Genomic DNA, 24,335 nt, shown 5'->3' with positions numbered 1-24,335 from the left:
TGCATACCAACAATGCCAGCAGTCAAGGCACCATTTTTGATGGTATACGTTGCAATTGCCATTGGAAGACTCAAGGTGCCTGGTCTACCAGGAGCAGCTCCCGGGAGCGTCCACGAGTTGGAACCATCAGAGACGGTCAACGCGACGGGTTCAGGATTCTCAAGTCGTACGCTTCCAATGCTAGTCATGTTGATGAATTGGAGTAAAATAAAAGACTTTAAAGTGCCTGCCACTAGAAGATGTTGGAAGAGGAGATTGAAGAGGAGATTGAAGAGGAGATTGAAGAGAAGATTGAAGAGGAGATTGAAGAGGAGATTGAAGAGGAGATTGAAGAGGAGATTGAAGATATGATCTAGCCTTGAAGGCCGCGTAAGAGAGAATGGCGCTTTGGTCTCTATTTATGCTTTGCCTATTGTCGTCCGTTGTAACGAGCAGTTCGCAAGCGGCTAGAAAAGCAAAAGTGATGATGTGATTGACTTGGGCTCACTGAAAGACTTCTAAATCATGGAGGTAGTAATATCTAATATACAGAAGAATTCTGAAAATAAATATGATAAATTAGTTCTAATGGAGTAAGTCCGGCTAACAGCTATGCTGGAGGGTAACATGAGAACTGTCTTAATTTTACCTCAGGCAAAAGCGCCCATGCGTCATGACATTGGGCCCTTACTTACCAGTCAGGAGAATGCAACCTGAACATCCTTGCACTGACCACTTAGCAGTGCCAAAGTAAATAGATCCCGATCAGATTTCTCTGGCCTCTTGGATTATATTATATTTTCCATGTTAACTCGTTTCAGAATCCCCACACATGTAGGCTGTACAGCAACGCATTTTGTCGTCATGCACTTCCTCATGATATCATACTTGATTAGGTTACATAGACTAAGAACGATCCATTGATACTGTATCATAGTTGGAATAAGAAAGTGGATTACTTAAAGTCCTTAACAGCGTTTAATTCCAACTTCTAAGATCTATGGCCCAGTATACTTGATTAGGATGTTCGAACCTACTTGTGTACTGTATGTTAGAACGATAGTTAGGGTAGATAGATAGCGGATTTACATACGGTCAAGTGCAACACTCTTTGTGTATCAACTGCTGTATCGGCCAATTTGTCAAGGGCTCGCTTCGTCAGATCCTCAAACCAACGATATACTGCCCACATTTCATCTCGCTCCCATGGCGGAACTGTCGCACAGAACAGATCATATACCTCCTCCAGCTGGAAATACTCGGTCCGATTAGGTTCTGGTCGGATGGAGTCTTCTCCGGCTTGGTAGAACACGTAATTAAAAATCTGAATCCTGTATATCGCGCGAACGATTCGCACCCGTGTCAGGGATGAGAGAGGAATTTTTCCAGTCTCGTCCCTGTAGAGCTCGCGGGCGAGATCAGTTTGATCAAGGTCGTTATGGTACTACTGCACAAGGACGTGTACGCACCCTTGAATATTGTGCAGGGCATTTATTGTCAACCTTGTTTCCCTCTTCGCAGACGAAGTCAACAATGCATTGACTGACATACTACCTCGCGCCTGCCGATACATATCCAAAAATGCAATCGCCTCTTGCTTCGTTCGGGTGGCGTCCGCATGATAAAAGGCGCTTGAAAGATGAACGGCTACCAGATCAGCTGCAGTACCCTGGACATACTGTCGCGGAACAATTGCGGTCAGAATCTCTTGCTCAAGGGGGGTATACGTTCGGTAGTAGTGGGGGAAGCATGCGGAAAGCGGCGAAGAGTGCAAAAGTCAGGCAGGAACTTTAGCACCTCGATGCGAAGACTCGCTGAGAGACTCTCCAGCGTTATTGTGTGGCACACCCGGTTCTTCTTCCCTTTCTCCTGCCTTTGACTCCATGCCGAGAATAGGTTCTGAGAACACACGGGCTCGCGCATTTGAATCGCGACCATTGAAAGCATGCCGAATGATACCCTTCAAAGATAGTGGTGAGTAGGTTCTCTTATCTCATGAAAGGAAAAGCTGGCCCCAGTGTGCCCTCAGTGGGCCTTGATGCGGGGTTGAGGACAGCGACACCAGTCAGATTTCATCGCTATTATTGGCTGCTGTTGTCAAGTCAAGAAGGTCAAGAAAGTTGATCAAGTCCAACGACCCGCAGTCCTCGTATTCAGCCGCAGGCGGCTCAAGTGCCACCTTGCAACCTCGCAGACTCTCACTTGTATGCCCCATGTCCACCTCATTCTTGAGTCTGGCCGGGGCAAAGAATGGCGATGATGTTAACCCAGCTCCCTGTCGAGATCATACTACAAATCACAGGATACGTAAGCTAGAAGACAGACTCGACTGCATTACTGGCTCAAGGCTAATTCAGAACCCACAGCTCGACAACAAGTCCTTAATCAATCTCTATGAACTCTCTCGCCGGGTGTACTATGCTCTGACTCCCCGACTGCGTGAGATTTACCGAGTTAAATCTGTTGATCTGGGCTCTATTAAGAAGTCCCAAGGGGTCGATGTCCAGCCTCACCTAGCCGAGCGACGAACCCTCAAATTCGTCGAGGTGTTGATATTTGATGGTTATTGTGATGACCATAGGGAATGGAATCGCTGTTTCCTCCATGCCGGAAAGCATGCAGATGACCTTGGGCGCGCATTAATGCCGTTGTTCCGGGGATTAAAGAGGCATGGCCTTGTGACTTTTAAGTATGCCCCAGCCAGAGATTCTAATTAGACTTTACCTATTAATATGACTAGATGGTATCTCGAGACGTGCATCCCTCACCAAATTCTTGGTTCCAGGGGGTACCTACGCAGGCATCAGAGAAATATCAAGCATTTAGTGCTCAAGACGAGACGGTGCAGCGAGTACACCGACCCGGGTGACAGACTATCAATTTCACGGTTTCACAACCTTCGAACCTTCTCCTGGACTGGAATCAGTACAATCAATCACTATATTGCTCTGACGGATTTTTTTGCTGCCAATGCATCTCGCCTTGATGAGCTCACAATCGATGTTGACTCTTTTCCCCGCCTTTTAGCCAAATGGAGAGACCTCCAGAAAGACTGGATGAAGGCTAGGAACTTCTTTGCGTTCAAAGTTCTCCAGTTGCAAAAGGGAAACACCGAGAGTCTCTTCCCACGACTCCGCAAGTTATCTGTCCGTGGCATTGGTTTCCAATACGCTCACACCGAGATGGCGTATGCCTTTCAGCTGCATAAACTCCACGCCTTGAGACTAGACAGCGCCCACATTCTAAGGACCATTGCGGAAATTGCTGACAACAAAACGATTCCCATCATCTCCCTCATTATCAAAGCAGACGAACAGCGGTGCCCACTCGAACCACAGTTCTTCGCCTTGTCCATGCCGAATGTGAAAGATGTATTCATCCGCATAGTCGCCCCCGATCAAACTTCGCTCACACCACATCTAAGATCGATCTTCGCCCCCGGGAGACAAATCCGCCGGTTCGTCTATCATCGCCACCTCTATGTTGCGGGCGACACTGCTTCTGAGTGGGACCCAACCGTGGCCCCCATGGTCTGGGATACCGGGGTCGTTAACCTGCTCGGCAATGCAAATCTCCAATGCGTCGGCCTCTGTGACCATTTGCCCTCCCTGGTACGTCACACCATGAGCCTCACTGAAGCTGTGTCTCCCACAAAATATACTCTCCACTGACCCCCCAAATAGAGATTCCACCTCGCCCAAAACCCCCCCCATGACCTGGGAAATCCTCCACATCCGCCACCTGCCAACGGTGCACGAAGAGTACCACCCGCATAATCCCACCTTCGACCTCGCCTATAACTTTGATGCTCCCTTTAACCCGCCACCAGCCTCCTTGGTCAACCTGACCCCGTACAGATCAGAATTTACAACAGCCGAGATGACCGAGTTCTTAGCCTTCGCCAACTGGGCTTTTGGTCCGAACGGCCTATCAAGTCTGGAGCTCTTGATGTTTGGACGGGTTAAAACAGTACATTGGGTTCAGGCCCTTGAACGGTCTATCTTCTTGACAAGGAACATGGATCTTGCGACGCGCGTGAAGTATCCGTATCGACAGGTTGAGGCTGGCGATGAGCGGATCCGGACGAGGTTTGACGCCAATTTCGATTTTCTGACCGCTGGATAGACGCTCCCTCTGGGTATGCAGGGGTGAGCTTGGATATGGGATTGTTGTCGGGTTTGAGATGGAGGTATATTTAACGCGCTATAGCAGATTACATTATAACATATCATGTTATAACATTCTCACTAGCCATCTAAAAGGCGTGCCACTATTGTGCCATGGTAGTCTATTTCCTTTAATGGGCCCTTCCAAGCCTGACAAGCGGCAGTTGCTTCTGGTTATAGTTGCGGACCGCAGCGCGTGCGAGGAGGGGTTGCCGAAGAGTGAGAAAATCGCTCAAACAAGAACATCTGTCTCCTTCAACATCCCCCAAAACTAGGCGAAACAATTGGACGTACTGGGCTAGTGGCAACTGAGGATCGTTCCGTGACCAAACATCGGAGCTTGATGACATCAAGGACTCGTTCTAGTTTGGGAAAATAACCTTCTACATATGCGTCGAGTACAGATCTTCCTATGCCGATGCTAAGAGACGCGAAGAGAAGAATTGCTCCCTTGCTGCCAGTGACTTGCTCATTTTGAATACTACTTCAATTCACGTCCCAATACCCTGCGAATACATCATATTTAGAAACATGCTCATCTCGGAGAACGTTTGGCGCAGAGAACCCCCATCAAGATGAAAGCGACTGCTGGGGACTCTAGCAATAGTGAAAGTGCCAAACCATTTCCCGAATTTGCCTTGGTGGCTATCCCTTTACCCAGTTAGATTGGCACAAGAGACAAGTGGGAAACATTTCGGCACAGTGTAGTCAGTAGAGAGTTGGTATCATCCGTGCATCATAATACAGAGAAACAGAGTCTTTCAAAGGAGAGTAAGAGAAGTAAGGGTGTGAAGAAGAGAAGGTAATGGGAACCTCGAAGCTGTAAAAGTATTCAAGCATCTGCTTTACTAGAGCTGGATATTTAGGCCTAACCCTGAATAAACCTCTTGGCCTTACTGTATATAAAGTCTCTAGGACTTACTAGTCTTACTAATTTCTAGTAATTTATCTCTAGATCTACTAGTATATAGTCTCTCCTTCCTTTTCTATATATCATTTGTAGCCTGGGATCTTGATGCTTGCCAGGCAATCGCTGCGAGTAAAGACCAACTAGCGAACCCCATGGATCCGACCTCGCCGCTTACAATGACCTTGCTACAGCTACTAATAGCTCAGACATACAGGCCAACATTAAGCTTTGTTAATTTATGAGTACTATATGTGTATTAGTATTAAGGGTGACCCTATAAATAATTAATTCTACAGAGAAAAATAGGAGCGAATGTTCCTATGGGTATGGGCGTTACAGCTCCCCATCCAGCCTCACCGAACGTAAACATTAATAAAAGCTTCACAAAGTAATTCTGATGGATAGATATCAGTAAATCTATTATTACTTTTCTTCACAAAGCCTCGGTATAGGTACAGAATGTATCGTCACTTGCTTGTCATGCTTCTCCCTAGCTTTGCCACATGGCACATGGCATCTAGTCTATTCCGTCTTTGAACGCTGAATATAAACCGATCCGGAGCTACGTTACTGAAATGGCATTTGGCATTCATCGCATGCGGCCACGGATCTACCAGCAGGGGTTGCATTGCTGACTTGATGCCTTAGCACGCAGGCGCCGCCAGGGCCAACTTCCCGATTCGGCTGCGATCAACTTTAACATTCCAATGACGGCATATTAAACATTTCCCCTTGATCCCACCGACCACCTCTTCTCATCCCCATCCCCCTCTCACATTCATGGACCGCATCTATTCATCTCGCCTCTTACCACATCCATACCAAACCAAGATCAGTTACCACCAAGATCAATTACCGGCAGCATGATAGAAACAACAGCAACCCTCGCAAAAGACGACGCGCTGCGCCCCGAGTCCGAGCCCCTAGTTACGCATATCCACAGCCCCTCACAGGAAGACCGCGAGCATATCCCCTGGTACAACCCGCACGGATGGTCTCTGCGCACGAAGCTCCTCGTCGGGATCTTCTGCATCGCGGCGATAATTGGAATTATTGTCGGTGCGGTCGAGGGATCCAAGACACGGCGGTATCCGGATTACTCGCCGCTGCGGTATCGGCTTGTTGATAGGTATAATGGGGAGAGGTTCTTTGACAGGTTTGGGTATTTTTCGGATGACGATCCGACGAGTGGGTTTGTGAGGTGTGTTCTGCCATTGTTCTCGGTATTAGTGGCGTCTTGGTGGATGCTGATGGCAGTAGGTACGTGAATCAATCGACAGCGCTCGCCCAGAACCTCACATACGCCACGTCCGACTCCGCTATCCTGCGAGTCGACTCTACGACACGCAACGCGACGGACGGCCGGAACTCCGTGCGCATTGAATCCAAGGCCACCTACGACGACGGCCTGTTCATCTTCGACATCTTGCATACGCCATATGGGTGTGGTACGTGGCCGGCTCTGTGGCTGACAGACGGCTCCAACTGGCCATTCAATGGGGAGATTGATGTCCTTGAGGCGACGAATAATGGAACAGACGGGAACGCGGTGACGCTGCATACGAGGCCGGGGTGCAGTATGGACGTACGGCGCAAGGAGACGGGGGATGCGATATATACGACGTGCGATAACAGTACGAATGGGAATGCTGGGTGTGGGGTCAAGGGGCCTTCGTTGACGTATGGGGAGGAGATGAACGCGAATGGGGGTGGTGTGCGTCCATCTGCAGCTCTCTCAGCCAATTGTACATGTGAGCCATACTGACAAGCCTGACCAGATCTACGCCCTCGAAGTCCGCCCCGCCGGTATTCGCGCCTGGTTCTTCCGACGCGACTCTATCCCCCCCGACCTGACCAACGAAAGTACTGCCCCCGACCCCTCAACCTGGGGAACCGCACTAGCCGACTTCCCCAACACGAGCTGCGACATCCCCTCGCATTTCAGGAACCAGAGCATCATCGCCAACATTGACCTCTGCGGCGACTATGGCGGGAGAGACGATGTGTATGCAGACCAGTTTAGCTGCCCGGGGAATTGTACGGACTTTGTTGCGAGGCACCCGGAAAACTTTACGCAGGCGTATTGGGAGTTTGGGGGATTTTGGGTTTATAGCTCGGAGTAATTAGCCGTCTTTATAGATTTGATTAGAGCGCCCGTAGCAGAATTCCGAATGACTATAGGTGATAAAAGAATCCCGAGAAGAGTTTGAGCTGCTCCATGTAGTGTCCGGACTAAGTATAGGCCTGAAGTGTGTTATTATGGTTTGAGCATCGTTTCGGCTCACCTTCAGAAAAGGGCAAGTCAACGTTCAATAATAAATGCAGTCCTTTAGATCATCTACCAAGTGAATGGACCAGCGCTTAAATGCTTAACCTGCGACCAGACTCGAGCCTGACAGCTTCCAGATTGCATCACTCAATGTGGTGGACTTATACAATGCAATTGACCAATAGAATCTCACACTAAGATGACACCATCCGGAGGGGAAATTGTTCTCGGGCGATAAAGCAATCAACCCCACTATGCATTTCCCCATTCGGAGCCCGACCACGACGTGATTAAATATCTGACCCCGCCGTCCACGCGACATTTCAAGTTGTCTTTTTCACCCTCGACAACTGAATAACTGCCAGCACAATGGCATACGGCACTGTAATCGCGAATCCCAATCCCAGCGACGCGGAGAATCCGCACCATGTCGCCGACGAGGAGCAGCCACTGCTCTCTCCATCTCCATCTCCAATTCCAGATGCAGATCCAAACTCGTGGAAGCCACCGAAAGGATTCCTCTGGATCGAAGTCGGTACGTCTCAATCCACACATAACTCATTCATGCAACAAACTAACGACAAAAGCCATCTTCGCCAATGTCTTCCTCTCCGGCTTCGACGGCACAATCACAGCCTCGACGTACGCGCTCATCAGCTCCGAGTTCAACGCCGCGAATACATCGTCCTGGCTCACCACCTCGTACCTCATTACGAGCACGGCGTTCCAGCCACTGTATGGCCGGTTCTCTGACATCTTCGGCCGACGCGCTTGCTTTTTTACGTCGACGGTTACTTTTCTCCTGGGGTGTTTGGGCTGTGCGGTTGCGCAGAATGTTATTTTTCTGAATCTCATGCGCGCGTTGACTGGGATTGGTGGGGGTGGGTTGATGACGATGGGTATGTCGATCCTGATTTTGCGGACAAGATCAACTAATCGAAAGAGCAGCAACGATCATCAACTCGGACATGATCCCCTTCCAGCGCCGCGGCATGTACCAAGCAGCGCAGAACGTCCTGCACGGCTTCGGCTCCATCTGCGGCGCGTCCCTGGGCGGATCCATCGCAAACACAATCGGCTGGCGCTGGTGTTTCCTCCTCCAGGTCCCCGTCTCCATCTTTGCGCTCTTCGTCGGACGGGTCGTCATCCCCAAGCGCCAGAAAGCCGACACCACCAATGAGCCCAAGACGAGTGTCTGGAAACAGGTCGATCTGACCGGTGCACTGCTGCTCATCCTGGGACTGTCGGTCCAGCTTGTTGGGTTGAGTCTAGGCGGGAATGAGCTGCCCTGGGGGAATGCGTGGGTGGTGGGCTCGTTGGTTGGGAGTGTGGTTCTTCTGGGACTGTTCTTCCTCGTCGAGGCGAGGACGTCTGCTATCCCGGTTATCCCGCTGCGGATGCTTCACGGCGTTCTTCCTGTCTCGACGCAGATTGCCAATATCTGTGTTGGGATGGCTGCTTATGCCGTACGTCCTCCCTCGCCTCTCCCACTGAACCACCGCACTAACTGAACATTCTAGTTCCTCTTCAACCTCCCCCTCTTCTTCCAAGTCGTCCTCCTCGACAGCGCCTCCAAAGCCGGCGCCCGCCTCGTCACCCCCTCCCTCGCCACCCCCATCGGCGGCCTCCTCTCGGGAATCATCATGTCTCGCTACGGCAAACTCTCGTACCTCATGCGCACCGGCGCAACACTCATGTTCCTAGGAAATCTCCTCGTCATGGCGCTGCAGTTTTCAGACTCGGAGTGGAAGTACTTTGTCTATGTCATCCCGGCGAATCTCGGCCAGGGCGTCGTCTACCCGGCGATTCTGTTTACGTTTTTGGCGGCGTTTGGCCATGATGGTACATACACCCCACCCTTCTTCTGCCCAAGGTTTGATAGTGGTGGGTTTGCTAAAATTGCGGTATGCTGTATAGACCACGCCGTCTCCGCCTCCACCGTCTACCTCATCCGCAGCCTCGGCACCGTCTACGGCGTCGCCATCACGTCGACAATCGTCCAGAACCACCTCGTGCGCGCCCTCCCGGACGCCCTGCACGGAGTACCGGATAAATGGAAAGTATTTCCCGTCCCTTACCTCCTTTACCTCCCGCCCTAACACTCTACTCCACTCCATCCTACACACTGCCCTCCCTCCCCAATTCCCAATCCCCAACTCCCAACTCCATCTCCTGTCCCGTCTCACCCATTCTCTCTTGCAACACAAACTCACCACCTGCTCGTTTCCGTCTCCTCTAGGTAATCGACTCGATCCGCCACTCCGTCTCGGCAATCTACGACCTCGAGCCCGAGATCCAGCTTGCGGCGCGCCACGTGTACTACCAGGGGATCAAGATGGCGTTTGGGGCGAGTGCGGCGTTTGGGGGTGTGGCGGCGCTCGCGGCGATGTTTGCGCGGGGAAGGGGGTTGAAGCGGGCGGGGGAATCTTAGATTGGATGAATCGTGAATTCAACGGCAGGTGCTTCCGATGAGCGGCAAGTTCTATGGTCATGGTGTGGTGGTGCTGTGCCATTGCCAAGTACCTATAGGAAATGTGCAGAGGGGGTTTGAGAAGGAGTATTAGGTAGGTAGGGTAGAGGAGAGGAGAGGAGAGTTGAGTTGATCGTTGGATGGCAGGTCCGGTGTGACAGGGAGTGGAGGTTGAAGAGGAGGAGAACATGGTTTTTTTCACTTGGTAGATCGAATATATGGTATGATTGTTTCGTTCGCGTCGAGTAATCGCGGGGATGGATTGGGAAAGGACAGTGTCAAACCTCAAAAGCCCGCATCCCTACTTGCTATCAGTACATTCAAGAACGAAGATCATGCTACACTCTCCGATTAACCCTGACGATTGACCTTTCAACAATAATCTCGGGGAACAAACCCCTAGAGGCAGTTGGGGAGGGAGATGGCGATGCAAGGAGCCCCAGACATGGCCGCGTCCATTGGTCCAGATTCACCCGGCTTCGTCCTGCAAGGGCTACGAGAAAGAGCAGTACCAACGGACGGGCGCAGTCTGTCTACACCTCAAGAATGGCCATTTTTCTACGACTACGGCGTGTCTAGGTTCGATATGACTCGGGCCATGCGCGGATCTGAGGCAAGGGCGAACCACCGCCTGTAATGCGGGATCGATAACGCGCACCTGCTGGAGTCGGGCTCTCTCTTGGCTTCAAGACTGGAGGTGGCCGCCTTGCATCGCTGCATTCCACCCCGCGCCAGCGCCTTCAATTCCAGGGGAACGCGTTCACGATGCTTAGGGCGAATCAAATGGTGGGGCAAATAATCTTGCAAAGCAATTGTTGATCTTGCTGATCGGCAGAGGATGATAAGATGGAATTGGTGGCAGTGCGCAGGTCATGTCCACGCGAAGGAAATCGAGTCCACCCATAGATCTGCGATCGATCATAAATCTCCCATCTCGCGCAAACCTTTTCCATCTTCTCTTCTCCCGTCTTCTTCTCATGCAAATTGTAGCCATCGCAGAATTGAAAATGCCCACCCAACCACACGACGACCCTCTCTGGAAACGCGCCCTGTGGGCGTCCCCCTTCCTCCCGCTCGCCATCTGGCCCTGGCTCGAAGCTGAAGCCTCCGCCGCGCATGTCATCCCATACCTGCTGCAAATGGCCAAGGACGGCACTTGGACATCTTCGAATGGGGAGGTGACATTGTCGATGACAGAGCCACACCTGGGCATCCCCGTCCTCGACAACACGATGGGTCCCCTCCTCGCCGTGTTCACGCCTTCAATGACGGGAATCGATCCAGTCAGCAGATTGCAGATGGTTTCCTTCCTCACGGATGTCGGTCCCCTGTTTGTTGTCGGGATGCTAGAGGAGTTTCGGCGGAGACATCATTCGAGTGCGATTCTATAGTTCGTCCTCTTCACCCTACCCCCTACATTGATGAGCAAGGAGAATCAATATTGATTAAAGTTGTGCAGCCCCTTGTTCGCAATCGCCTGCCAAATCCTCGGCATCGGGAAGCTCGCAGGCGCCTACTACCTCAGCGAGTACATCTGGTCGCCCGCGCTGACCCTCCCGACCGCTGAGAGCGCCGCCATGCCCAAGGCCGCGGTGGATTCGTTACTCGGTGCGATGCTGTTCGTGTTCTACCCGCTCCTCGCTGGGAGCTACTTTGCGCCGACGGTCGAGGGGCGCGTGGCGAGCAATGCGCTGTGGCAGCTTTTCCCGATCCTTGTGGTGCTTGTGCAGCGGGTGTTGTTTGCATTTCTCCGTGGCACAGAAAAGAGCACCGACGAAGCCCGTGGTGCCTCGACAAAATCCACATCCAAGTCTGGCAAGGCCGCAAACAAGGCTCCGGCTGCGACCCGCCCGGACATGTCTGCAATCCGCCGAACAATCGCCACATTATCAACCATCTCAACCCTCGCATTCCTGTACACGCGCGTCACGCGCCCGGCCGATATGTCCATGACGGAAATCTTCTTCCCCGTCGACTCCGGCACACCCATCGACTCGTTCGAAACAGCCGTCCGGCGCATGTTGCAGTGGGACCACGTCTGCTGGGTGCTGCCGGGGTACTACTGGCTCCTGATATCGTTCCGAGATCTGTCGTTGAAAGGCGTGGATGTTCCCTGGGGGCGGGTTGTGCTGGGTTTGGTGCTGGGGACGGTGGGCTTGGGGGCTGGGGCGACGTTTGGGCTTGTGTGGTTGTGGAGGGAGAGTTTGTTGTCGAGATGTTTCGAGGGAGAGGGAGGAGGGAAGAGGGATTGAATCGAGTTGGAAGTCCGGAATGCGCACAGCTGAGCGGATGGCAGTTGTATTAGGGTTATGTTACGTGCATCGAATCTCCACGCTCGGCGCTTCATGCGCAGGTTCGGATGCAGGGTCCGCATCTATCACGATCAGTCGGGTACGGACAGGAAAGGGTGGGGGATTGAGTGGTGGTCTCGATGGGGTTAGGTGCATGCAGTGAGGGCATACCATCTCCGCAGAGCATGCGCAGGCTCGAGGCAGGGAGTAAGAGAATGGAGCAGACGAGGTCTTGTTAGGGTTACATGCGTAGCAGGGCATGTCGGCTCTCCACAAAGGCCTGCAAAGCCTCAGATGTAGGCTGTCCGCCGCACTCGAGTTCATACAGGAATTGTATGAGGCAAAGGTGGTCTGGTTAGGGTTACTCGTACTACAGCACCAATGCGTTCTACAGATGGGACCACGCGTAGGCTGAGATGCACATAGATTGGCAAAGTGGGCTGAGTGGGCCGTGATAAACAACTAAAAGAAATAACAAAAAGAAAAAGAAAAGCAAACCCTGCATGTCTCTATCTGTATGCCATCATAATCCAAAGATAAAATCAATGCATGCTGCCCTGTCATCGAAGGAGCCGAGTGGCCGATAATCCGACCGAGGCTGCGCGGGCGCCGCTGCGGGGTTGAGCCACTGAGGAAATGCGGAGGTCTGGGGAGCGTTTAAAGCTCCCCACTCCTATCCAACTGTCATGATTCCCCAATTTTCATACATCAAGGCGACATTCACTCCGTTCCCAAAGAAGAAACCAACGGGGAGATATACAGAAAAGGGGTACAAAATGGCAATGAACTTCGAATACCCACCGGACCTCGTCGCGCACATCGACCGCATCGACAAATTCATCCACGAGACCATCCTCCCGCTGCAGCACGCCGACGACAATAACCGCTTCTTCGACCATCGCCGCGAGTATGCGCGCACGGATTGGGAGGCCGGGGGGTTGCCGCGACGGGAGTGGGAGGAGTTGTTGAGTGCGTTTAACCCAACCCAGCAAAACCAAAGAACCTATCCTAGAACCTGTAGCTATTGACACATGAGTCCGTATAGATAAAGCGCGCCTCCTCGCCGACTCCGCCGGCCTCTACCGCTTCGCGCTCCCAAAAGCCTACGGCGGGACCTCGCACCCCAGCACAAACCTCTACATGTCCGCAATCCGCTTCCACCTCGCCTCGCACCCAGTCTACGGCGGCGGGCTGGGTCTTGCCAACGACCTGCAGAATGAACACAGCGTTGTCGGAAATTTCCCAGACGTCTTCATGCTGCACCATTTCGGGAACGAGGAGCAGAAGCGCACGTTGATTCCTGCGCGGTTGCGCGGGGAGTTCCGCACGACGTTTGGGCTTACGGAGCCGGATCATGGGAGTGATGCGACGTTTATGTCTACGCGGGCTGCGAAGGTTGTTCGAGGTGGGGTGGAGGGGTGGGAGATTAATGGGGCGAAGAAGTGGCAGACGGGCGCGCATTTCGCGACGCATATGATTGTTTTTGCGCGGACGGGGGGGAAGGACGGGTCTGCGCGGGGGATTACGGCGTTTCTTGTCCCGCGGGAGACGGAGGGGATCGAGGTGGTCAGTTACGAGTGGACGTTTAATATGCCGACGGACCATGCGACGGTGACGTTTAGCGGGGTGTGGGTTCCCAACAGCGCCATCCTCGGCGTGCAAGATGCGGGCCTGGCAATCGCGCAGACGTTCGTCCATGAGAATCGCATCCGGCAGGCGGCAAGCTCGTGTGGTGCGGCCAAGTTCTGTCTCGACAGGGCGATTGAGAGGGCACGGTCGAGGACGATTTGGGGCGAGGGCAAGAAGTTGGCTGATCACCAGGGGATACAGTTCCCTGTTGTTGAGCTCATGACGCAGGTGGAGATGTTGAAGCTGTTGATTCTCAAGACGAGTTGGGATATGGATCGCGTTGTGGAGGAGGCGAGCAGGACTGGGGCGACGCCGTGGATTGCGATTGAGAAGACGCTGAGTGACAAGGTGGCCATGTGCAATTATTGGGCGAATCGGTTGGCGTGTCAGGCGGCTGATCGGGCTATTCAGGTAACCCCCTCCACTTCTTCTTCTTTTCCCTGGAGAGCATGTGTGCTGACGAACCAGATCCACGGCGGCGATGGCTACTCGCGCCATTACCCCTTTGAGCACATCTATCGCCATTTCCGACGGTACCGCATCACCGAGGGGTCCGAGGAGATCCAGATGCGCAAGGTCGCCGCGTATCTGTTCGAGTTTGGCGGCAAGGTGAGCAGGGACAAGGCCAAGACCAAGTTGTAACTACGTGACTACCGACCGGTTGTTGAATATTAGTCTTATTGCCCTCGGGCTGATGCTCATGCTCATGCTATCTATATGCTCCGTCTGGTACTCCGTACCTGCTCGCATGCAGTGCGTAAAATGCGGGGACAACGCCCGAAGTAAGAATAAAAAAGGTCAGACGCCAAACTCCAGGGAAATTGAAAATCAGGTAAAGTCGAGTTCATCCTGGTCGTGCGCGACGTACTGATACTTCATCATCTGCACGTCGTTTGCTTGCGGGTGCACCAGGTCAATTCCCTGATGCAATGCGTTGGCATCTGTATCCGAGTCGTCGACCATCATGCGGTACTCATTCGGGGTGACGTGCTGCCGGACGTTGCTCTCGTGGAGATTATGCACGTGGCCGTATGGGTCGGCCATGGCATCGTGCGTTTGATAGCGCGGGAGGTGGTTGAGGTTCATGATTTGAGGATCTAATGGGACGGCGTAATCACTCAAGGATCCAACGTGGCCTTGTAGGATGGACGAATTTGGAGCGCCAAATGGGTTTGGGTGGTGTTGCATGGGAGTATGCGTGTGCGGGATGAGTGGCTGGGTAGTCATGGGCTCGGGTCGGGGCATTCGGTCAAGAGACTCCGGCTTGCTAGACTCCTCGTCCGAGTCGGTGTTCATCGCATCGCTGGTGCTAGTTGTGGCGGCATTCGGTGACGGGACTTTGAGCGTGTCCTTGCAGTGTGAACAATCACGGATGACGCGACTGACGGTCTCCTTGATTCGAACCCAGTGGTACTTGACCGCGATCGCCGCGGTGGTCTTGTTGATACCGGCGTGCTGCTCCAGATGCATTTGCCGTGCGATTTCGTACTGCTGCTGCGGGTCAGAGACCACTTCTTTATCCTTGAGCATAAGCTTCTCGCCCTCGCCATTTTCCCCTTCGATGAGCTTATAATGTGTCGCTGCGCTGCGGAGTCGGCTCTTCTCTGCGCGGTCCGCACCTCGGGGGTACTTTTGGTGCTTGAGGTAATATCTGATCTTGTCAAAGCGATCTTGTGTGACGGGGTCTTCGCCGTCTGAGCCAAGATCACGTCCGTAGATAATTGCATCAACAAATTCCCCCGGGTTTGAGACGACCCGACCAGCGCCAGGAACTCGGCCTATCCGCTTGAACCCTAATCCTTCCCATAGTCGGCACGAGGCAACATTGCTCTCGTAAATCAGGTTGAAGACGGCGTACGTATACCCCTGGACCAGTCAGACGTGCTAAAAAAAAAAAGAGGCCAGATAGACTCACCAGTCTCGCAGCCCAGTCGAGGTACGCCTCTCCCATCAATCGACCAACACCCTTGTTTCGCGCAGCATCTGTCACCAGAAACATTCCATTGCAGACATGACTACTCCGGCCAGGGTAATTAGGACGAATGTTGAAACTCCCCAAGCAGGCCTTGGCCCAGTTCACATTGCCATCCATATTCTGGACATCAGTCGCAGACTTGATATCGCCAATGAGCATGACCGCGCCAAAATTCGAAAACCAGTACGGTCGAAAGTGCACTACTGGAATTGGATCGACCATGGCATACGTGTCGCCCTTTTCAATTTCTCTGTTCAATTGCCCAGACAGATATACTATCAATGACTGGGGAACCTGCTTGGATGAATGAAACGGGACCAGAGTCGCAACCGTGACCCGGTCCCTAAGCGTAACCTGGCGAGGAGCAATCTCTGAAAACTCGTCGTCCATGGCGGGCATGTCTCCGTTGCCCGTGGGCATTGTGCTGCACCTCACTGTACTGTTGGGTGTTTGGGTGTACTGTGTGTGGCGGTCACGAGACTGCTTACCGCATTAGCCAGTGGTCAACAGACTACGCCGCAGTACTCAGCACACATCGCTCGGTGAGCAACCCGTGGAACGAGGGGACAGTCAGACGGGCAGCCTGGAGGCAGCAACTGTCGACGAGGGACACGCACAGCGAAGCACGGGAAAGGGGCCGACTCCACCTTATAACAATTGCTGGAGGGAATACTCCGTCGATAGTGGTTGGGCTATATAGAAATGGCAGGCGTGGTTGGATGGCACTTCAAGGACCGCTGAGTATTCTCGAGTCCGGAATGGAGTGAACGCAAGAGCGAAGTCGTCGTCCCGCTCGGAGTTCGTTTTCTTCCGCTAGTGTTGGGCCGGTCATGTGACTTTTTTCCGGTCGCTGCTCACCGTTTTCTTCGGCCTTGCCTGAACGGGCGGTCGAGCGCTCTTTCAAGTTCTTGTACTCCGTGGGTGAGTTATCAGGTACTACCGTACTTTTGTGCCACTTGAAACTTGACAGGTGTCGGGAACTCGGGGAAAGTGACACAGTCTTTAAATTAACTGCCCGAGAGCTTCACCATATCCAGGCTCATGCGACTGAAAGCTCTAGATAGTTTGAGAGTAAATCTTGGATAAAGACATCATTCTTGTAAGCATTGGCCAGCTAGCTATTTCAATTTAGCGAATTTTAAAGGAAACAGACTGGATTGTTGATGAAATATGGTGTACTTCACAAGAGTTCCTGGGATATATATAGAACGGACTCCGAAGTGTAAACCCCGAAAAGCTCAACACCAGGACCTTGAAGATTTTGATACAACTTTACGTAGAATCCCTAGCCAACGCTCTCCCATATCTTCTATCCTACTTTGCCATTATTTTCCGTGTTTGTTCTCCTGCCACCTGATTCCCGCAGACTATACAACGCGACGCTGGAACAATGTTGATCCGGCCGCAGCAATCGGGCATGATTCGGCACACACTTTTGTGGTATGACTCCATCGAGACTGAACTTTTGGTAAAAGATCCCTTCTCTTAGGGATCACTCCTCCAGCCAAATTGTCTCTCTTCAACCCCATCACGACCCTCCTCCGGGTCCCAAGAGTCTTCCGTCGCGCCTCTCTGCCCCTGACGACTTGCCTCCGAATCAACCACATTACCCCTCCTCTTTTCAGCGTCTTCGCCAAATACCCCGCCTCGCCCTTTGCAAACATGGCTATCAATTCCGCTCCCGAGAGCTCCCTCCTCTCCCTCCTCTACCGCTCCTACCCCGCGGCCATCTCCCCCGACGAGACCGAGCCTGACCTCCTCGCCGCCAACCCCAAGGTCTTTCCCCGGACCACCTACACTCCTGCCGAAGAGGCAGACATCAAGACATGGCTGGCCACGACCTCCACCCTGCAGAGCGCCCTGACGAAAGATGACAAGGCCGCCGTCACCGACCTCTTTGCTCAGATCAACACCCACCTCGCTACACGTACAACCCTCCTAGGCTCAAAAGCCTCCGTCGCAGATATCGCCGCGTACGCCCTGCTCGCGCCCGTCGTCGAGAAGTGGTCGCCAGAGGAACGCACGGGAGAGAAGGGATACCACCACATCGTCCGCCACGTCGACTTTGTCCAGAACAGCCGCCTGTTCTCGCTGCAGATCCCCGAGGAGGAAAAGGTGGTCATTGACGTGAACGACGTCAAGTTCGTCCCCAAGCCCGTCGACGCCAAGGCCGAGAAGGAGCGCAAGAAGAAGGAGAAGGCTGCCGCCGAGGCCGCTGCCGCTGGTACTGAGAAGACCGTTGTTGTTGGCCAGACGAAGCCCGAGAAGGCTGCCAAGGGCGACGCCGCTGAAGCTGCCCCCGCCGCTGGCAAGGCCGAGGGCAAGCCCAAGAAGGAGAAGAAGGAGAAGCAACCCAAGGCGCCCAAGGCCGCCCCTGCCCCTGCTGCCCCGCCATCCCCGTCTCTCATTGACCTCCGTGTCGGTCACATTCTCCGCGCTATCAACCACCCCAACGCCGACTCGCTCTTCGTCTCCACTATTGACTGCGGTGACGCTCCTGGCTCCGACAACACATCTCTCGACGAGGAAACCGGCAAGACCGTCCGCACAGTATGCTCCGGCCTGAACGGGCTCATCCCCCTTGAGGAAATGCAGGGCCGCAAGATCGTCGCCGTCTGCAACCTCAAGCCCGTGACCATGCGCGGAATCAAGTCCGCCGCCATGGTCCTCGCCGCCTCTCCCCGCGTTGCCGAGGGTGAAGATTCACACGCCGGTCCCGTCGAGCTCGTCACTCCCCCCGCTGATGCTCCTGCCGGAGACCGGATCTACTTTGAGGGGTGGAACGACGGCGAGCCCGAGAAGGTTCTCAACCCCAAGAAGAAGGTCTGGGAGACTTTCCAGCCTGGATTCACTACCACCGATGGTCTCGAGGTCGCCTTTGAGAGCGCTGCTGTTCCTGTTGCACAGAGCCAGGAGGGCAAGCCTGCTCTTGGTAAGCTGGTGGCCAAGTCTGGTGGTGTTTGCACAGTGAAGAGCCTCAAGGGGGCTACTGTACGGTAAATAATGAAGTTAGCCTAGTAAATACTACAATGAAGAATTCTGAGTCATACCCAAACACATCTGTTCGAAGTAGTGATTGAAGATAGCACACCCGTATGGCCACTTAAAGTCAATCATGTCGCACCGCATCCAGGGTCTAAGTAATGTACCGAGTGACCCTCTGTCCTACACGACTACTATATCTAAGTTTCTGCAATACAGATCGGTCAACGCATTCGTCGACAGGTGAAGCATTTCCTGTTATACTCCGAAGAAGACACGTGACCTTGAGTTTAAATCAATCGAGGGGTAATCACATGATCCACTCTGACTGCCCCTCCACATCTTTCTTTTGAGTCACAACGGCGGCTCTCGTTCTCGGCCCATCTGGTTCTTCCCTCCGCTCCATTCCCTCAATCACGGTCGATTGGACTGGCTCCTGGCAAAATGGCCGAGAACACCGACAACCTCGTTGAAACTGCCCGTGACCAGGACGTCAACCCCTGGTCTGTGGCCGGTGGCCGCGACGAGGCCGGTAATGCCGTGGGGATCGACTACGAGGCTCTTTCCAAGTAAGCCACCGGAGACCATTGCGCGCCAATGGCTTACAGTTATACTGACATGGAGTCTGTGGCTAGGAAATGGAACACCTCGCTCATCGACCAGGCGCTCCTCGACCGCTTCGAGCGCGTGACCGGACACAAGCCGCACCGCTGGCTTCGGCGCGGCCTCTTCTTCAGCCACCGCGACTTCGACCGGATCCTCACGAAGAAGGAAAAGGGCGAGCCCTTCTTCCTGTATACCGGCCGCGGCCCGAGTTCAGGCAGTCTGCACCTGGGCCACACGATCCCGCTAACCTTCACAAAGTGGCTGCAGGATGTCTTTGACGTCCCGCTCGTGTTCATGCTTACGGATGACGAGAAGGCGCTGTTCAAGGATAGCTTGACCTTCGAGGAGACGCTGCACTACGCCATGGAGAATGCAAAGGACATTGTTGCGCTCGGGTTCGATCTGAAGAAGACCTTCATCTACAGTGACCTAAAATACGTCAGCAACCACATCCTCATGAACGCGTGGGAGTTCTCGAAGCTCGTTACGTTCAACCAGGTGCGTGGGGCGTTTGGATTCAACGAGAGTTCAAACATTGGTCGGATCTTCTTCCCCGCTGTGCAGTGTGTTGCGGCCTTTGCGACATCGTACCCGGAGATCTGGACGGATGAGCCGCAGACGGAACGCAAGAAGTCGATTGCCGAGATCCAGTGCTTGATTCCCATGGGTATCGATCAGGACCCGTACTTCCGTCTGCTCCGTGAAAACGCGCACAAGATGAAGAACCCCTCGCCGAAGCCGGCGCTCATCCACTCGAAGTTCTTGACTGCCCTGCAAGGCGCCGGAGGCAAGATGTCCTCTTCCGACCCGAACTCTGCCATCTTCATGTCAGACACGCCCAAGCAAATCAAGGTACACCCACCCCTCTTCTTCCCCTCACTCACATGTATACTGACATGTCCAGACCAAAATCAACAAATACGCCTTCAGCGGCGGCCAAGTCAGCATCGAGGACCACCGGCGCCTCGGCGGAAACCCCGACGTTGACGTCTCGTACATCTACCTCACCTACTTCGAGGACGACGACGCCAAGCTCGACGAGATCTACCGGAGCTACAAGAGCGGCGAGCTGCTGACCGGTGAGCTCAAGGCGCTGGCTATCAAGAAGCTGCAGGACTATGTGGCCGAGTTCCAGGAGCGGAGAAAGGAGGTTACGGATGAGGTGCTGGAGAAGTATATGACGCCGAGGAGATTGGAGTGGAATGGGACGGCGCAGCCGAAGGTTAAATAGATGATGATGATGGCAAAAGAGAATACCCGTTAGTTGTTAGCGCCCAATGTATAGACTGAGCGTGTCTGCAATTCTGTTTTCCCGTGCGAGCAGATTTATGTGGTAGGGTTTCCCATGGCCCGAGACGCGTGTATAGATCATAGCAACTAAGTAGCAGCTTAACACCGGAGTTTTGTTTCACTTAGGGTGCATCATAACAATCAATCTAGATATACTCCGTCACTTTGCTGACCCACATCTATCAATATGCGAGTATCTTCTATCCAAGTACACTTCAAAATGCCGCTCACATATATACTGATACCCCAAACAACGTCTCCCAGGAAAGCTCCAGAAGGAATCACGTCGACGAACGCCGACACAGAGACCACAAGTCCTAAAGAATGTTAGCTAACCGAAGAGTCAAGTATATTTAGTGACCGTGATGCCTACCAGCGCTGTCTGCACTCCCGCGTCCTCCGGGTTCCAGCCAACTTGAGCCATTGTAATCTTCCTCGATTGTTTGTTTTGCACATACTATACGTCAAGTCAGGTTTGCCAATATAACGGAGCGTGACGGGGAAACAGGGAATTGGGAAAGGCAATGGATGGATGACATGCATACCTCCTCAATGCTATTTTTGACGATATACCGAGTCACATATACTTGCTTTCGCTGGCCGATTCGCATGACTCGACCGATTGCTTGGCTTTCCACAGTGGGGTTCCATTGTGGCTCGATGATGTGGACTCGATTGGCGACAGTCAGGTTTAACCTACAATGCTTGTTGTTAGTGTATGTACTGACTAGGCTGATGATCCAAAGCGGCGTGAGGAAGGAGGAAACAAACCCAACAGCTCCCGTTCCGAGGGTCATCAACAGCACGTTATTATAGGGTTGATGAAACTTGGTAAGCACTTCATCTCTTCGTCTGGTCGAGAGGGAGCCGTCAATTTGCAAAACTGGCATATTCTGTCTGTCGAGTAAACGTGCGAGTATGTTTAGTGAAGTCTTCCAAGATGAAAAGACGATTCTTTGCCAGGGTCAGCCACGGTCGGCGCGAGTTAGTGGGATTCTCACATTTTATCATTCACATAGTGTTGGCTAATGTCATCCAAAACGCAAGACAGCTTGGCGGAATAGCCATTGTCGATCAGATCTATGTCCATGTCGTTGGGCTGGGTTGTAGGATTGCTGGTTCTTCCACCTTTGGCCGTGACATTTTGCCCGCAGATTGGGCAAATGAACTTGGTTCTGCGCCTCTTATTCGACGTTGAGACGTCTGCTTGTTTCATGTCCTCGTTATACCGGGCGTAACAATCAACACATAGTAGATGAAGACATTGACTGAACGCGCCAAATGCCGGATGGCTAGAATCATCGATGGAAGCGACGTCGCATGAGCATGTCGTGCAATTTGCTATATTGGATTGCTGTAGAAGTGCGAATATCTCTTCATGGGAATTGGAAGCCTCCCACGGCCGATAAAATGTGCCATAGGCACAAAGCCGTCGGAGTTTGAGGATTACCTTGAATACCTGGCGGCGCGCGTCTTGATGCCGGCCTTCACATACTGCTTTCTCAACTTCCATGTTGGTGTCTTCAACGATACGAGAATACGCGCACTTCTCGTCCGGAGTCAGGGTGATTTCTCGCAAAACTTTGCTTGGCTCGGCAAAGTGCAGGATTTTCTTCGTCCGCCGTAGGCAAATCGACCGTAATAAAGTCCGGAGATTGGCGAACCCTATCTCTTGACCTTTCTCGGCCGGTCTCAGGATATGCTCGCGGAACTTGGCAGTATCGAGATGAGGTATTCGCAGAAATCGGATCAAGCTGCCAAGGTCTTCTAATGAGTTCTGGATGGGCGTACCGGTTAGGCACCACCTGAATTTTGCGGGCAACGAACACATTGCTCGGAACTGTCTGGTACTTTGGTCACGAATATTATGGGCTGTCGCGAAGGATCTGTCAGTAAGCCGACCGTCAGATCACTATTCAATTGCTCACCTTCATCGAGAACAAGTCGAAACCACTGAGCCTCATAAAGCTGACTATTTCCACTCGCGAACTCCCTAGAAACTGTCCCATATGTCGATAGCACAAGGTCGTAGTCGCTGAAGCTATGACCATCCTTTGCTCTCGTTGACCCGTGGTACTTCATCACCCGGAGCGAGGAAGTACAAACGTGTCTATGATGCGTTAGCTTTTTCAACCACGCAAATAGGCCAGGTACATGCCTTCTGATCTCCTGACACCATTGCTCCATGATCACTAAGGTTCCATTAGTAAGACGCGCTGGGTATGTAGAGTTGCTCTGTGTCAGCACATACATACAGACGGGACAATGACCAGTGTTGCTCCTACCCTGGTCATAGAACGCTGTAAGCCGAGGGCCGCAGGCTCCGTGGCTGTCCATGACTGTGAAGAATTGAGGCTTCCAACAATCGCAGATAAAAGGGTTAGAGTCTTGCCCAGCCCCATCTCATCTGCGAGAATACCTCCTACTGTCTCCTGAGGTTTTGTTGAGCTTCGAGTGCCGGTAATCTTGTGTTCATAACTATAAGAGTTATTACTAAATGTTTTGTTGCCGGAATTGAAGCGACCACTAACAAATCCATATCAGCTCTGCTACGAGAGTTCCACAATGAGAAGAAACTCGAAGGTTGCCAGCCCTCTCGTTGGGCAATGAAATTGACACCAGTTTGTTGGTGGCTAAATATAAGTCAGTCTGGCATAATTTTGGCGGAGGAACAGCAATCTCCATACCTTAAAAGGGACTGCGTAATCCTGTCGTCAATCACTGCGGGAGATAGGAAAGATGTTTGATCAAGGCTATTGAGAATGATAGCGGCTTCTGTCATGGCGCTTGCCTTGGGGTTAACACCTAGATCGCACTGAGTCTGCGGTGGTTCCACCGACTGCCCAAGATCCCAGAACTGGGGATTATCATAGGGAATGCCAGCAGGAATCTGCCAGGGCACTTGTAGGTACCAGTCGGATGCGGACAAAATAGATCCTATCTCATCACGATGCACCTGCAGCCCATAAACGACAATGTTTACATGGAAATCATTTGTCTTTCCTCGACATGCCCATGTAGATATGGCTTCCGACAGCTCATTCCCCGAGACCAGTACTTCGTATTGGAGCTTATCAAGGTGGGATAAGGCGTGCATCAATCGGGTGATTTTTGAGTTTAGTACGGCAAAGTCCTTCCCAGCAGTATGCTGGAGGGCGATATGGTTGTCTTTCCCGATCATTGAGAGGCGCCACAAGGTCTCTGAGGAATTGTGGGTGATACCGAATGTACCCTCGAGTATCTGCACGTCGTCTTTTAACCGCGCCTTAACGTCGCATAACTATCGAAAGCATTATACATCATTAGAGAGAAGCCTTTAGGGGCGGATTTTCATAGGGAGACTATACCATGCCGAAGCAAACCATGTCGGGCTCTGTCCTGGTTTCGCCCACGGTGCTGTCCCACTGCATCTCGTCGTCACTGGTCGAATTGGTTGGAGGAAGCGGTTCCCCGGCATTATGAGTGTGGCCAACATCATTATCAAAGTTATCGGAGATGAAGGGAGATGGCAAGGGGGAATGTGAGTGAGAGTGACAGTAAGAGGGGTCACTTGGGCTTGGGCTCGTTTCTGAAGAGGGGAAAAGTGGCGGCCTGAGGCTCGTGTTGGCGTCTGGTTCCTGCCTTTTCGACGGACTCTCCCACCCTTCTTCAACCTCCCAGATTCTCCGTTTTGTCGACTTGGTATGCCTCATTTCGCATTGTCATAGAAGGCTAAATCAAGGAAGAAGATAATTTCCAATGGTGTCAACTGTCGGAGCAGGAGTTTTC

At 52.6% G+C, this 24,335-nt stretch overlaps 10 protein-coding genes across 10 annotated transcripts; 8 read left to right on the top strand and 2 right to left on the bottom strand.

Annotated features, from left to right (window-relative positions):
- Window positions 1-12: 12 nt before the first annotated feature.
- On the top strand, window positions 13-356 carry BJX68DRAFT_262477 (uncharacterized protein; the record flags this gene model as incomplete). Its single annotated transcript, XM_071044454.1, has 2 exons — window positions 13-166; window positions 250-356. The coding sequence occupies 2 exons, from the start codon at window positions 13-15 to the stop codon at window positions 354-356; spliced, it is 261 nt and encodes an 86-aa protein (XP_070903918.1).
- Window positions 357-2,229: 1,873 nt separating this feature from the next.
- Window positions 2,230-4,104, top strand: BJX68DRAFT_262476 (uncharacterized protein; the record flags this gene model as incomplete). The annotated part of the gene is made up of 4 exons (XM_071044453.1): window positions 2,230-2,286; window positions 2,346-2,668; window positions 2,720-3,622; window positions 3,663-4,104. The coding sequence occupies 4 exons, from the start codon at window positions 2,230-2,232 to the stop codon at window positions 4,102-4,104; spliced, it is 1,725 nt and encodes a 574-aa protein (XP_070903917.1).
- Window positions 4,105-5,918: 1,814 nt separating this feature from the next.
- BJX68DRAFT_262475 (glycoside hydrolase family 16 protein) lies at window positions 5,919-7,178 on the top strand (the record flags this gene model as incomplete). The annotated part of the gene is made up of 3 exons (XM_071044452.1): window positions 5,919-6,256; window positions 6,316-6,769; window positions 6,834-7,178. The coding sequence occupies 3 exons, from the start codon at window positions 5,919-5,921 to the stop codon at window positions 7,176-7,178; spliced, it is 1,137 nt and encodes a 378-aa protein (XP_070903916.1).
- A 460-nt stretch (window positions 7,179-7,638) lies between these two features.
- BJX68DRAFT_144354 (MDR family MFS transporter) lies at window positions 7,639-9,985 on the top strand. The gene is made up of 6 exons (XM_071036541.1): window positions 7,639-7,859; window positions 7,912-8,223; window positions 8,270-8,790; window positions 8,845-9,166; window positions 9,242-9,384; window positions 9,564-9,985. The coding sequence occupies exons 1-6, from the start codon at window positions 7,694-7,696 to the stop codon at window positions 9,753-9,755; spliced, it is 1,656 nt and encodes a 551-aa protein (XP_070903915.1). The 5' UTR covers window positions 7,639-7,693; the 3' UTR covers window positions 9,756-9,985.
- An 816-nt stretch (window positions 9,986-10,801) lies between these two features.
- Window positions 10,802-12,046, top strand: BJX68DRAFT_262473 (uncharacterized protein; the record flags this gene model as incomplete). Its single annotated transcript, XM_071044451.1, has 2 exons — window positions 10,802-11,184; window positions 11,254-12,046. 2 exons carry the CDS (start codon window positions 10,802-10,804, stop codon window positions 12,044-12,046), a joined length of 1,176 nt encoding a protein of 391 aa, XP_070903914.1.
- A 1,181-nt stretch (window positions 12,047-13,227) lies between these two features.
- Window positions 13,228-14,368, top strand: BJX68DRAFT_227549 (acyl-CoA dehydrogenase). Its single transcript, XM_071038692.1, has one exon. The coding sequence runs from the start codon at window positions 13,340-13,342 to the stop codon at window positions 14,354-14,356; it is 1,017 nt and encodes a 338-aa protein (XP_070903913.1). The 5' UTR covers window positions 13,228-13,339; the 3' UTR covers window positions 14,357-14,368.
- A 10-nt stretch (window positions 14,369-14,378) lies between these two features.
- BJX68DRAFT_227546 (putative histone acetyltransferase Spt10) lies at window positions 14,379-16,598 on the bottom strand. Its single transcript, XM_071038691.1, has 2 exons — window positions 15,630-16,598; window positions 14,379-15,580 (listed from the first exon to the last, which is right to left on the bottom strand). Exons 1-2 carry the CDS (start codon window positions 16,107-16,109, stop codon window positions 14,543-14,545), a joined length of 1,518 nt encoding a protein of 505 aa, XP_070903912.1. The 5' UTR covers window positions 16,110-16,598; the 3' UTR covers window positions 14,379-14,542.
- Window positions 16,599-16,778: 180 nt separating this feature from the next.
- On the top strand, window positions 16,779-18,746 carry BJX68DRAFT_227545 (putative cofactor for methionyl- and glutamyl-tRNA synthetases). Its single transcript, XM_071038690.1, has one exon. It carries the CDS (start codon window positions 17,352-17,354, stop codon window positions 18,687-18,689), a length of 1,338 nt encoding a protein of 445 aa, XP_070903911.1. The 5' UTR covers window positions 16,779-17,351; the 3' UTR covers window positions 18,690-18,746.
- Window positions 18,747-18,825: 79 nt separating this feature from the next.
- On the top strand, window positions 18,826-20,884 carry BJX68DRAFT_144230 (tryptophan--tRNA ligase WRS1). Its single transcript, XM_071036539.1, has 3 exons — window positions 18,826-19,240; window positions 19,307-20,129; window positions 20,182-20,884. The coding sequence occupies exons 1-3, from the start codon at window positions 19,116-19,118 to the stop codon at window positions 20,506-20,508; spliced, it is 1,275 nt and encodes a 424-aa protein (XP_070903910.1). The 5' UTR covers window positions 18,826-19,115; the 3' UTR covers window positions 20,509-20,884.
- On the bottom strand, window positions 20,731-24,312 carry BJX68DRAFT_227541 (DEAD/DEAH box helicase). The gene is made up of 11 exons (XM_071038689.1): window positions 23,915-24,312; window positions 23,255-23,847; window positions 23,099-23,200; window positions 22,819-23,045; window positions 22,726-22,759; window positions 22,496-22,677; window positions 21,569-22,439; window positions 21,339-21,521; window positions 21,113-21,263; window positions 20,941-21,024; window positions 20,731-20,884 (listed from the first exon to the last, which is right to left on the bottom strand). The coding sequence occupies exons 1-11, from the start codon at window positions 24,257-24,259 to the stop codon at window positions 20,849-20,851; spliced, it is 2,808 nt and encodes a 935-aa protein (XP_070903909.1). The 5' UTR covers window positions 24,260-24,312; the 3' UTR covers window positions 20,731-20,848.
- Between the last annotated feature and the right edge of the window lie 23 nt (window positions 24,313-24,335).

The sequence above is a fragment of the Aspergillus pseudodeflectus genome, assembly GCF_044049435.1.
Source record: "Aspergillus pseudodeflectus strain CBS 756.74 chromosome Unknown BJX68scaffold_4, whole genome shotgun sequence".
In the NCBI taxonomy this organism is placed as follows: Eukaryota; Fungi; Ascomycota; class Eurotiomycetes; order Eurotiales; family Aspergillaceae; genus Aspergillus; species Aspergillus pseudodeflectus.
Note: the sequence above shows the minus strand (reverse complement) of the source record. Positions and strands in the feature narration are given on the sequence as shown.